This window comes from Armigeres subalbatus, chromosome 1 (assembly GCF_024139115.2).
Source record: "Armigeres subalbatus isolate Guangzhou_Male chromosome 1, GZ_Asu_2, whole genome shotgun sequence".
In the NCBI taxonomy this organism is placed as follows: domain Eukaryota; kingdom Metazoa; phylum Arthropoda; class Insecta; order Diptera; family Culicidae; genus Armigeres; species Armigeres subalbatus.
The window spans coordinates 271,718,258-271,732,164 of record NC_085139.1 but is presented as its reverse complement, the minus strand read 5'-3'; the positions used below and the strand labels follow the sequence as shown (position 1 = coordinate 271,732,164).

The following is a 13,907-nucleotide window of genomic DNA, read 5'->3' as shown; positions in this document are numbered from 1 at the left end:
GGATCAAACCCCACCGAAGGGGCGGTTACCCTCCAATACCTTTTCCGAACTAAATCTATCACATGTTGTACATATGCATAATCAAGTTTCAGACATAGTAATTAATTTCCACTCCGGGTGGCTTAATACCCGGCCCCCCCTTGGCTACGCCCATGCTAACGATATCTCCGGGAACTTTTGCTTTAGCTTGCAGAGAACGTGGTGCATCAGGATTGTGAAGAGACGCGGGGATAGTGGGCAGCCTTGCTTTACTCCTTTACTTTTGTTAACTCTAGGGGTCTTTAGATTTCTCCATCGTAAACATGTTCTCTCTTTAAGTTCACGCTCAATAATCCTATTAATTATGAAATTTGGAACCTTCATGAATATTGTTACCGCTCGTCAGATCCCGACCCGACCACACAAGCGAAGAGAGATCGCCACTCGAGTTCAGTACATTCAAAGTTAATTGCCTATATGTCGGGTATTAAGCCACCCGGAATGGAAATTAATTACTATGTCTGTAACTCGATTATGCATATGTACAACATGTGATAGATTTAGTTCGGAAAAGGTATTGGAGGGTAAACCGCCCCTTTTGAATGTACTGAACTCGAGTGGCGATCGCTCTTCGCTTGTGTGGTCGGGTCGGGATCTGACGACCAACTGGCACAACCTCACACAACCCTACTTCATTGAGCGCCGTTGCTGAGGAAGCAAGTGTGTAGGAGACGGACAATACTAAATACTCATCCTACTTGGTTGGCATGTGTACAAAAAAAACATATGAGATAGTTAGTACGTTTTGCGAGAATTCGGCTGTTACCTGGTGCTGGGAATTTGGTTTCATCAGTAGCCGCTAAGCTGCGGAGGACGACGGAGGTCCTTCGTAGCTTAGTAGGGAAAAGCACCTGTCTAGCGTACTGGGGTCGTGGGATCAAAGCCCACCGAAGGGGCGGTTACCCTCCAATACCTTTTCCGAACTAAATCTATCACATGTTGTACATATGCATAATCGAGTTTCAGACATAGTAATTAATTTCCATTCCGCGTGGCTTAATACCCGGCATATAGGCAATTAACTTTGAATGTACAAAAATATACTCCATTTACTATACCACACCATGTGAAATTTCTAAGATTCTATTTTTTCGCTGGATGACAGCTGGCTGTCTTCTCCTCCACTATTACAAAACGTTAATTAGGCCGCGATAGCCGTCTATTCGAAAACCATCCTCTAGATACAAGAAGGTTAGGTGTGCTTCGAGAAAGGTGGATTGATCATATGGAAGATGACTTGTGGATTTTTATCAGTCTGGTTAAAAACGTGCAGTTATGAGTAGAGCCTCTTTTGTGTACTGCTCATACAGGACACTCCGGCATTAGTTTGGTTATGAATAATTAAGATAAGACTAAAAGAACGTCTGAATGTAGAAAGGCTGACCAAGTTCCACAAAGGACATAAAGCCATGGAAGAGGATGAAGAAACTGCAGTTTGATGTTTACTTTCTTCTGCCACAATATGGTTACTTATTTATCTGATTTACAACTGCTAACATTTAAAGTAGATAAAGTGAAGAATGAAAAATCGCACCGTTTCGTGTGGATTACACAAAATTCAAAATAGTATCATAGATAAAAGAGGCTCTTCCTTAGCCGTGCGGTAAGATGCGCGGCTACAAAGCAAGACCATGCTGAAGGTGACTGGGTTCGATTCCCGGTCCAGTCTAGGGAATTTTCGGATTGAAAATTTTCTCGACTTCCCTGTACATAAATGTATCATCGTGCTAGTATAATAGTTTGTTCAATTTTTTATTTGTTTTATTGTTATACTATTGCCAGACATCGTTGTAACCTTATGACTCCTATAACCTCATATTTAAGCAACACTAAGTTTTGACAAAGCATTTCCACCATTGTTTTTATTATACAATTCGATTAAAATATCTCGGCATTGCCTTCGCTGAACCTTCCCTGATGGCGTCATCGGAAGCTCTTTCGTAAAATACACACCTCCTCGAAGTTGTTTATATGTGCCCAGACTACGTTCTACCAAACTATGGATTTCCTTCGTCTCGACATCCTTTCCGGTATTTCGAACAATAAGGGCAGCCGGTAGATCGTTCCCCGTTACCGGTATTCCAGCAACGCAAACGTTCAACACCCCCGGAATCGTCTGGATGACTCCTTCCAGCTCGCTGGGAGAAATCTGATAGTTGCCGTACTTTATGATGTCTTTAATACGATCGACCACATACAGTAAACCGTTTTCATCGATCCGTCCAATATCTCCCGAGTGCAGCCACCCTTCTTCGTCCAAAATTTCGTTCGTAGCCTCGTCGTTCCCATAGTATCTTAAAAATTGATAATCGGCTTTCACCAAGATCTCTCCTTCTTGCCCAATGTCCAACGCTTTTCCATTTGTATCGACTATCTTCGCTTGTACCAGAGGTCTAAGGTATCCAGTGGAGCCACCTTTGTATGTATCGGCATCGCTGAATGTCGCAGCACCTCCCAATTCAGACAAACCGTACCCTACCAGACAACTGGAATGTGGCACCAGCTTATCCAGTGCGTATTTAAGTTCTGCGGACACGGCAGATCCTCCGCTGAAAAGCAATCGCATACTGGAGAAATCAGTTTGTTGAGCCCGTGGATGTTTCAACAGCTCCAAGGCCGTAGCCGGCGGGAAGAATGCCACCGTTATTCGGAATTTTTCGATGATTTCTAGTGCTAGTGCTGGCTCGAAAACGTGCCGTGTGATGACCCGTGTCGCGCCGGCGGCGGTCCCAGCTAGAAGGAAAAGTAACCCAGATAGCCAGTAGAGGGAGCTAAAGCTAAGCATGTTATCCATCGAAGAAATTTCTAATAAACTGATGACATTGGCGATAATAGCGGAATGTGACAGGCATACACCCTTGGATCGTCCAGTTGTGCCAGAGGAACATACGATAACAGCAATTCTGGAAGCCGCGTCCTCAATGTGCTTTGGCCTGTGAAGCAGTTAGTCATTGGTAATTAAGATAATTCAAGGAGCTCATAGAACTTACACAAACTTATCCTCATTGCCAGTCGGCACTAGCAGTTCGTCCACGTGACTGTAACCCTCAATGCCCTTGTCACCAAAAATGAATACCTTCGGCTGGAGGTTAATCATCTCCAGTGCAGCTTTCATTTCCGGCCATGTGTCCTGATCACAGAAAACCACCGGCGATCGCGTAGTATCGAGCATATGACTCAGATCATCTCGTTTACAGGAAGCATCCAGGGTGTTGACTGGAATCCCCAACGCAAGGCAAGCAAACATCACTGGGGCAACATTTTCCTCGTTCCGGACAGCCATGGAGAAGATGTTCTCCTGAGCATAACCCATCCGTGTTAGGTTCTGTGCTACGCGGATCGTTCGAACCAGCATCTCTTTGCCGGTCACCCGAACGCCAGTATCTGCGCAGATTTGGACTACCTGTGCGGGATTGCGAGTCAAGGTGGTTAGGATTAAAGCACCTAGCGATTGGTTTGGGTTGAAAAGGGGTTGAGTGTTGGCACCACGCCATATCTTGGTGGAGGGATCATAGAACGTGAAGAGATCACGTGGAGATCGCATCTTGGTGTGACTGGCTGGAAAATAATATCTAAATCAATCCTGGTTAGTAAATATTCTTTGAATAACAAAGTTAGAATTTCCTACCGGGTATTCAGTTATAGAGCTTCAGGTCGTTACTACTCGGTGCGTTTGAGTTTCGCGTTGGGATCACACTGAATCTGATGCTCAAAATAATGTTCGTTTCGGTGGGGTCATTATCTTAAATGCGTCCGTTTTGTTAGCATAGCGATAGGCTGAGAAAAACATTATCTGTACAACTGTGATGGATAACAGCCGTCACGATGATTATAACAATTATTATCATCATAAGCAGACATTATGATGTCTATAGGATTGGCTGTGACTACAATGAGACATTTTTATTTTGTTTTAAAACTGCGGGCTTGATATCTGAATGTTTATTTAATCATTATCAGGGTAAAGCTGAAGTGGCCTGAGAAGTACGTAAAAGTCTTGGCTCATTCCATAGAAGGAGTTTATTAATATTAACAATATTACAACATTTATAACCATGGTTTTGGTAAAAACGGTAAATTGAACGCTTGTTGGGATTCGTTCGAGAATCAAAATAGAATATTTGTTACTACATAGTTCCATCATTTGGTGCGAAGCGCTCGCAAATTACACATCTGACGGCTATAAGGCTTGGTATTAGGATCAAATCGGTGTGTAATCGAGGGTGTTGCAGCGGCGAACAATACAGCGTTTTCAAGAAAAAGGTGTCGATGAAGGAGACATGACGGTGGATTAATACTAATGGGGAAGAGCATTTTTAACTCATCCGCAGGATGCTGTAGTAGATAAAATCAGGTCCACAATCCATCGAGAATAAAAACTACTGATTCATTTTATTGCAATGTGCGATACTGTCTATAAGTAAGTATTTCAGTATTTTAAATTCAAAGAATAAGAGATTGTCTAAATCAGATTTTGGAGAGCCATTTGTGTTAGGTGGTTTAGAATTGAGTTGGATTTGGATTTGATACGGATTTTGATATAGATTCAATTTGAATCTTCGCCATCAGGGAAGATTCAATTTAGATTGAATTTTGATTGGATGCGGTTTCGAATTCGGGTTGGATTTGGATTGGATTTGGATTGGATTTGGATGAGATTTTGTTTGGATTTCGATTGGATTTGGAATGAATTAGAATTTGATCTAGATTGGATTTGCATCACATTTGAATGAGATTTGGATTGGATTTGGAATGGATTAGGAGTGGGTTTGGATTGGATTTGGATTGGATTTGATTGTTATATCGATTGGTTTTGGAATGAATCAGAATATGATTTGTATTGGATTGGTATTAGATTCAAATTGGATTTGGATTGGATTTGGGTTTGATTTGTCTTAAATTTGCATTGGATTTAAATTGAATTTGGATTTAAATTTTAATTTGGATTGAATTTGGATTGCATTTGAATTGGATTTGAATCGGATTTGGTTGAGAAATCGATTGGATTTGGAATGAATTAGAATTTGATTAGATTTCGATTAGATTTAAATTGGATTTGGTTGGATTTGGGTTTGATTTTTATTGGATTTGTGATGGATTTAAATTGGATTTGGATTGGATTTGAATTTGTATTTGAGTTGAATTTGGGTTGGATTTGAATTTTTTATGGAATGAATTTGGATTGGAACTGAATTAGATTCAATTTGGATTTGGATTAATTTTTGTATGGATTTGGATTGAATTTGGTATGGATTTGGGTTGGATTTGGATTTAATTGGATTTGAATTGGATTTAGATGGGATTTGAAATAGATTCAGATTGAATTTAATTTTTTATTGGATTAAGATTATATTTGAATTGGATTTGGATTGCATTTGGATGAAATCTTGACTGAAATTCGATTGGATTTGAAATGAATTTGAATTTGATCCAGATTGGATTTGCTTTACATTTGAATTGGATATGGATTAGATTGGGATTGGATTTGTAATGGATTGGGATTTAACTTGAATTGGATTTGAACTGCATTTGGATTGGATTTGGATTTAATTCGGATTGGATTTGGATTGGGTTTGAATTGGATTTGGATTGTATTTAGATTAGAGTAGGATTGGTTTGGATGGGATTTGGGTTGGATTTTGATTATATTTTTTTCGGATTTGGTTTGAATTGAATTGAATTGGATTTGTTTAAGATTTGAATTGGATTTGGATTGGGTTGGATTTGGGTTTGATTTAGATTGGATTTGGATTGGATTAAAATAGGATGTGGTTTGGATTTAAATTTAATTTGAATTGGAATGTCGGAAGAAAGAATAGCAAAAACAATATTCACAAAGAAAAAGAGGCCGGCGACTTCGTGGAAGGCCACGAACACGCTGGCTGCACGCGGTGGAATCGGGCCTGGGGACCCTAAACGTTCGGGGAAACTTGAATAACATCGCCTAAGACCAACGATTATGAAGCTCTACAATACGCTAGGCATAGTTGTATCGACGTTGTAGCCAACCAGGTAGGTCCATGCAGGTTGGATTGGAATTTAATTGGATTTGAATTAGATTAGTATTGGATTTGGATTGGGTTCGGATTGGATTTGGATTGGATTTGAATTGGATTTGGATTGGATTTGAATTGGATTTGGATTGAATTTGGATTGAATTTGAATTGGATTTGGATTGGATTTGGATTGAATTTGGATTGGATTTGGATTGGATTTGGATTGGATTTGGGTTGAATTTGGATTGAATTTGGATTGGATTTGGATTGGATTTGGATTTGGATTGGATTTGGATTGGATTTGGATGGAATTCGGATGGGATTCGGATGGGATTCGGATTGGATTTGGATTGGATTTGGATTGGATTTGGATTGGATTTGGATTGGATTTGGATTGGATTTGGATTGGATTTGGATTGGATTTGGATTGGATTTGGTTTGGATTGGGGTTGGTTTGGGTTGGTTTGGATGGGTTTTGGTTTGGATTTGGATTGGTTTGGATTGGATTGGTTTGGATTGGTTTGGATTGATTTTGGATTGGTTTGGATTGGTTTGGATTGGTTTGGATTGGTTTGGATTGGTTTGGTTGGTTTGGATTGGTTTGGATTGGTTTGGATTGGTTTGGATTGGTTTGGATTGGTTTGGATCGGTTTGGATTGGTTTGGATTGGTTTGGATTGGTTTGGATTGGTTTGGATTGGTTTGGATTGGTTTGGATTGGTTTGGATTGGATTGGGATGGGTTCGGATTGGTTTGGATTGGTTTGGATTGTGTTTGGATTGGTTTGGATTGGTTTGGATTGGGATCGGTTTGGTTTGGATTGGTTTGGATTGGTTTGGATTGGTTTGGATTGGTTTGGATTGGTTTGGATTGGTTTGGATTGGTTTGGATTGGTTTGGATTGGTTTGGATTGGTTTGGATTGGTTTGGTTGGTTTGGATTGGTTTGGATTGGTTTGGATTGGTTTGGATTGGTTTGGATTGGTTTGGATTGGTTTGGATTGGTTTGGATTGGTTTGGTTGGTTTGGATTGGTTTGGATTGGTTTGGTTGGTTTGGATTGGTTTGGATTGGTTTGGATTGGTTTGGATTGGTTTGGTTGGATTTGGATTGGATTTGGATTGGATTTGGATTGGATTTGGATTGGATTTGGATTGGATTTGGATTGGATTTGGATTGGATTTGGATTGGATTTGGATTGGATTTGGATTGGATTGAGATGGGATTCGGATTGGATTTGGAATGGATTTGGGATGGATTTGGATTGCATTTGGAATTGATTAGATTTGGATTGGACTTGGATTGAATTGGGATTGGATTTGGATTGGATTTGGATTGGATATGGATTGGATATGGATTGGATTTGGATTGGATTAGGATTGGATTTGGATTGGATTTGAATTGGATTTGGATTGGATTTGAATTGGATTTGGATTGAATTTGGATTGGATTTGGATTGGATTTGGATTGAATTTGGATTGGATTTGGATTGGATTGAGATGGGATTCGGATTGGATTTGGAATGGATTTGGGATGGATTTGGATTGCGTTTGGATTTGATTGGTTTGGATTGAACTTGGATTGGTTGGGATTGGTTTGGATTGGTTTGGATTGGTTTGGATTGGTTTGAATTGGTTTGGATTGGTTTGGTTTGGTTTGGATTGGTTTGGATTGGTTTGGATTGGTTTGGATTGGTTTGGATTGGTTTGGATTGGTTTGGGTTGGTTGGATTGGTTTGGATTGGTTTGGATTGGATTAGGTTTGGATTGGTTTGGATTGGTTTGGTTTGGATTGGTTTGGATTGGTTTGGATGGGTTCGGATGGGTTCGGATTGGTTTGGATTGGTTTGGATTTGGTTTGGATTGGTTTGGATTGGTTTGGATTGTGTTTGGATTGGTTTGGATTGGATTTGGATTGGTTTGGATTGGTTTGGTTGGTTTGGATTGGTTTGGATTGGTTTGGTTGGTTTGGATTGGTTTGGATTGGTTTGGATTGGTTTGGATTGGTTTGGTTGGTTTGGATTGGTTTGGATTGGTTTGGTTGGTTTGGATTGGTTTGGATTGGTTTGGATTGGTTTGGATTGGTTTGGATTGGTTTGGATTGGTTTGGATTGGTTTGGTTGGTTTGGATTGGTTTGGATTGGTTTGGATTGGTTTGGATTGGTTTGGTTGGTTTGGATTGGTTTGGATTGGTTTGGATTGGTTTGGATTGGTTTGGATTGGTTTGGTTGGTTTGGATTGGTTTGGATTGGTTTGGATTGGTTTGGTTGGTTTGGATTGGTTTGGATTGGTTTGGATTGGTTTGGATTGGATTTGGATTGGTTTGGTTGGTTTGGATTGGTTTGGATTGGTTTGGATTGGTTTGGTTGGTTTGGATTGGTTTGGATTGGTTTGGATTGGTTTGGATTGGTTTGGATTGGTTTTGGATTGGTTTGGATTGGTTTGGATTGGTTTGGATTGGTTTGGATTGGTTTGGATTGGTTTGGATTGGTTTGGTTGGTTTGGATTGGTTTTGGATTGGTTTGGATTGGTTTGGATTGGTTTGGATTGGTTTGGATTGGTTTGGATTGGTTTGGATTGGTTTGGATTGGTTGGTTTGGATTGTGTTTGGATTGGTTTGGTTTTTGATTGGTTTGGATTGGATTGGTTTGGTTTGGTTTGGATTGGTTTGGATTGGTTTGGATTGGATTTGGATTGGACTTGGATTGGATTTGGATTGGATTTGGATTGGATTTGGATTGGATTTGGATTGGATTTGGATTGGATTTGGATTTGGATTGAATTTGTATTGGATTTGGATTGGATTTGGATTTGGATTGGGTTTGGATTGGATTTGGATTGGATTTGGGTTGGTTTTGAATTGGATTTGGATTGGATTTGAAATGGATTTGGATTGGATTTGTATTGGATTTGGATTGGATTTGAATTGGATTTAGTTTATATTTGAATTGCAGTTTTAATAAATTTGGATGACATTTTGATTGGATTTCGATTGGATTTGGAATGAATTTGAATTTGATCTAGATTCGATTTGCTTTACATTTGAATTGGATTTGGATTGGATTTGTAATGGATTTGGATTGGACTTGGATTGGATTTGGATTGGATTTGGATTGGATTTGGATTGGATTTGGATTGGATTTGGATTGGATTTGGATTGGATTTGGATTGGATTTGGATTGGATTTGGATTGGATTTGGATTGGATTTGGATTAGATTTGGATTTTGATTGGATTTGGATTGGATTTTGATTGGATTTGGATTGGATTGGATTTGGATTGGATTTGATTTGGATTTGGATTGGATTTGGATTGGATTGGATTTGGATTGGATTTGGATTGGATTTGGATTGGATTTGGATTGGTTTGGTTGGTTTGGATTAGTTTGGATTGGTTTGGATTGGTTTGGGTTGGTTGGATTGGTTTGGATTGGTTTGGATTGGATCTGGATTGGTTTGGATTGGTTTGGATTGGTTTGGATTGGTTTGGATTGGTTTGGTTTGATTGGTTTGGATTGGTTTGGATTGGATTGGTTTGGATTAGATTTTGTTTGGTTTGGATTGGTTTGGATTGGTTTGGATTGGATAAGAATTGGTTTGGATTGGTTTGGATTGGTTTGCATTGGTTTGGATTGGTTTGGATTGGTTTGGAATGGTTGGAATGGTTTGGATTGGTTTGGATTGGTTTGGATTGGTTTGGATTGGTTTGGTTGGTTTGGATTGGTTTGGATTGGTTTGGTTTGGTTTGGATTGGTTTGGTTTTGATTGGTTTGGATTGGTTTGATTCGGTTTGGATTGGTTGGATTGGTTTGGATTGGTTTGGTTTGGATTGGTTTGGATTGGATTCGGATTGGTTTGGATTGGTTTGGATTGGTTTGGTTTTGATTGGATTTGGATTGGTTTGGATTGGATTGGTTTGGATCGGTTTGGATTGGATTTGATTCGGTTTGGATTGGTTTGGATTGGTTTGGATTGGTTTGGATTGGTTTGGATTGGTTTGGATTGGTTTGGATTGGATTGGGATTGGTTTGGATTGGTTTGGATTGGTTTGGATTGGTTTGGATTGGTTTGGTTTTGATTGGTTTGGTTTGGATTTGATTCGGTTTGGATTGGTTTGGATTGGTTTGTATTGGTTTGGTTTGGATTGGTTTGGATTGGTTTGGTTTGGATTGGTTTGGACTTTGATTGGTTTGGATTGGGTTTGGATTGGATTGGTTTGGATTGGTTTGGATTCGGTTTGGGTTGGTTTGGATTGGTTTGGATTGGTTTGGATTGGTTTGGATTGGTTTGGATTGGTTTGGATTGGTTTGGATTGGTTTGGATTGGTTTGGATTGGTTTGGATTGGTTTGGATTGGTTTGGATTGGTTTGGATTGGTTTGGATTGGTTTGGATTGGTTTGGATTGGTTTGGATTGGTTTGGATTGGTTTGGATTGGTTTGGATTGGATTTGGATTGGTTTGGATTGGTTTGGATTGGATTTGGATTGGATTTGGATTGGATTTGGATTGGATTTGGGTTGGTTTTGGATTGGATTTGGATTGGATTGGATTTGGATTGGATTTGAAATGGATTCGGATTGGATTTGAGTTGGATTTTTAATAGGATTGAGATTGGATTTGGAATATCAACTTATGTTTTTATGTTATTTATATTTATATAAATGTGTTATAAAGTTGATGCAGGATGTTGTTAAAATAATTCAAATTATGTTTAAAAAAAATTGCACTATTGTACCAGCCGGATCGGAAGCGAACACCATCTTTGCAGGGTTGCTGTCCGGCTTTCTTGCAACATGCCCAGCCCATTGTACCCTTCCTGCTCGTTATTCATTCTTCGCCGCCACACACCGTCTTCTTGCACACCCGAATGTCTCTCGAATACTCCGAGTGCTTGCAGGTCCTCCTCGAGCATTGTCTATGTTTAATGTCCGTAGAGGACTACCGGTCTTATCCACGTTTTGTTCAAGACACATTTGGTGCGGTGGTGAATCTGTTTTGACCGCAGTTTCTTTTGGAGCCCGTAGTGGGTCCGACTTCCACAGATGATGCGCCTTCGTATTTCACGACTAAAATTGTTATTAGCATTTAGCAACAATCCAAGGTAGACGAATTCATCGACCACCTCGAAGGTATCCCTGTCTATCGTAACACTGCTTGTAATCAATGGACAGATGGTGCGTTGGATTTGCCGTACAGTAAAGATCTGGTCCGTTATCGAGTGGCTGTCATCGAAGCCTGCTTGATAACTTTGCAGGCGGCATTTAGGATGGTGATCGCTCGAAAGTTCTCACATTCCAGCTTATCGCCTTTCTTGTAGATGGGGCATATGGCCCCTCCTTTCCACTACTCCGATAGCTATTCTAATGCTAATTTATACAAGTAAATTTAATCTATCTTAAGGTTCAGTAACGATTGCCTTCAAAATTTTAGTGCCAATTTTCTTCAAATTCCAAAAAGGCTGCAATATTCGGTTGTGGGCACCCTTATTTGTTCGGTTGTGGACACCCTCATTTTATTGACAAATCAATCAATATTGTTGTAGCTTACTTATTTTTAATTACATTTTTATGCAGTTTTTTTGATTATTTGGGCATTAATTGATAGAAATAATGAGTTTAATTTACATTTTCGTTTTTTTGGGCTTGTCTAATTTTTTGGTTATTGTACACAAACTTTCGGTTTCTGGCTGCTCTATTTGCTGTTTTGTTTTGATTCGTTCCGTTTCACGATGCTCCTTTTTCCTTTCTCAAATCAAATTAAGAAGTGTTCAAATTAAAAACGGTCTAATTCGTCTAGTTTTCCAATGGTATATACAAATGTCGGCATAAGATAAACTTGGGCCAAAGTTATAGACCAAAAAGAAAAGGGTGCCCACAGTCGAAACTATTCTCCTAACATATTGCAGTGTTTATTTACATATTTCAAAGGATCATGAATGACAAAGAGTGCCAAACGGTTTTTTTTCCCTTTTTTAAATCGTAGCTTTCTAAAGTTATAGAACTCCATATATGGATCCCCAAGACCTTCTCAAGTATTCTTGAGAAGCTGATCATCAGTAAGGGTGCTTTTGTTAGTCTTTATATAATTGCAAATATAATTAAAATTTGAATCCAGAATCTGTAAATAAATAGTGAATGGTTTAATAACTATTATAAGTTCATCTCCCTTTCTCCTGTCTTTTAATTTGCATTAGAACGTTCTGCGCGGTGCGCCTCATAACCTTCCCTGATGGTGTCAGTGGTAGTTCATTGGTAAAATATACTCCACCATTCAAATGTTTATACCACGCTAGTGATTCTTTAACCTTTTCCACAATTTCTGCCGCTTCTGGATTCGAAGCGGTGCCATCTTTTCGGACAACCAAAGCCGTGGGTAAATCTAAAATTTCAACCGGAACGCCGACTACGCAACAAGCTGCCACGCCTGGAATCGTCATTATTACACTCTCGATTTCACTCGGTGACACCTGGTGACCGTTGCATTTCATGATTTCTTTCTTTCGGTCTACTACGTACAGATAACCTTCCTCATCGAACCGTCCAATATCTCCCGAATGTATCCAACCTTCGCTGTCCAGGATTTCCTTAGTGGCATCGTCGTTCCCAAGATATCCGTTGAAGGCATACTCCGATCTGACCAGGATTTCTCCTTCCTGGTTAACGTCTAGCGGCTGGTTTTCATCGTCAACGATCTTAAACTCAGTTCCTGATGCCGGAAACCCAACAGAACCATCTCGGTAGAGCTGCCCATTGCTGAACGATACCGCTCGTGCTGCTTCCGAGAAACCGTACATAATTTCTAGTGATCTTCCAGGAATCAAACGTTCGAATGATCGTTTTAAGGAGCTGGGAACGAAACTGCCACCAGTCAAGGGCAGACGTATACTTCGCAGAACGGCAGTATTTCCCATTGGACTGTTGGCAACGGCCAGAGCTTGTGAAGTGGGAAGAAGTGCAACAGAAACGTTAAACCGTTCAATGATGTCCAAAGTAAGTTCAGCGTTGAAAGATTGGCGAGTGATTATTCGAGTGGCAGCCCAAATCGTGCTGGTCAGAAGGACCGCCATTCCGGACAGCCAGTAGAGCGTACTGAAGGCCAGTGTTCTGTCTGTGGAAACACAGTGGAAGAAGTTGGCCACGTAGGCGATGCAAATCGAGTGCGATAAGCAGACAGCTTTGGAGCGACCGGTTGTTCCGGAGGAGCATAGGAGTACTGCTAGGTGGTTAGTTGGGTCGGGGATTTCAACAGGCCTGAATAATATATAATCCACGATTAGGTTATAAATTAAAAAAAAAAAACTTAAATGGACTTACACAAACGCTTCTTCGTTATTCGTTGGCTCTAACAAAGTATTCAGATGATCGTATCCTTCAACATCTTTTTCCATCAAGATGATTCTTGGAGAAATAGCTATTGCATCACATGCGGCAATCAAAGTATCTAAGACTTCATTTTCACAGAATATAACCTTCGGTTTCACTATTCCCAACATGTGGCTCAGATCATCCCGATCAAATGTTGGATCTAGTGTATTAACTGGAATGCCAAGGGTAAAACATGCAAACGCCACTGAGGCTGTATGTTCCCCATTGCGAACGATCATTGCGAATTTGTCTTCTGATTCTAGTTTAGTCGCACTATATCCCAACTTGATCAAGTTTTGGGCTATCCTTATCGATCTGAGACGCATTTCAGCACCCGTAACCTTCACTCCACTGTCGGCATTGATTTGCACTACTTTTTCTGCATTGCGCTCCAAAATTTGGAAAATTAGATCACCAAGGCTTTGATTAGGATTGAAGAATGGTTTTCGCGGTAAGCCACTCCAAACTTTGGTTGACGGATCATAGAAAGTGAAAACATCTTTCAATTGTGACAT

At 40.0% G+C, this 13,907-nt stretch overlaps 2 protein-coding genes across 4 annotated transcripts; both read right to left on the bottom strand.

Annotated features, from left to right (window-relative positions):
• Positions 1-1,783: 1,783 nt before the first annotated feature.
• Positions 1,784-10,830, bottom strand: LOC134214184 (probable 4-coumarate--CoA ligase 1). 3 transcript variants are annotated; one of them, XM_062693604.1, is made up of 4 exons: positions 10,764-10,830; positions 3,668-3,816; positions 3,030-3,611; positions 1,784-2,972 (listed from the first exon to the last, which is right to left on the bottom strand). In XM_062693604.1, the coding sequence occupies exons 3-4, from the start codon at positions 3,581-3,583 to the stop codon at positions 1,859-1,861; spliced, it is 1,668 nt and encodes a 555-aa protein (XP_062549588.1). In that variant the 5' UTR covers positions 3,584-3,611; positions 3,668-3,816; positions 10,764-10,830; the 3' UTR covers positions 1,784-1,858. The 3 variants fall into 3 exon arrangements, with proteins under 3 accessions (XP_062549588.1, XP_062549582.1, XP_062549597.1); XM_062693598.1 differs by lacking the exon at positions 10,764-10,830 and having other exon boundaries at positions 3,668-4,277; XM_062693613.1 differs by lacking the exon at positions 10,764-10,830 and having other exon boundaries at positions 3,030-3,597; positions 3,668-4,277.
• Positions 10,831-12,185: 1,355 nt separating this feature from the next.
• Positions 12,186-13,907, bottom strand: LOC134207335 (uncharacterized). Its single transcript, XM_062683055.1, has 2 exons — positions 13,342-13,907; positions 12,186-13,278 (listed from the first exon to the last, which is right to left on the bottom strand). Exons 1-2 carry the CDS (start codon positions 13,905-13,907, stop codon positions 12,186-12,188), a joined length of 1,659 nt encoding a protein of 552 aa, XP_062539039.1.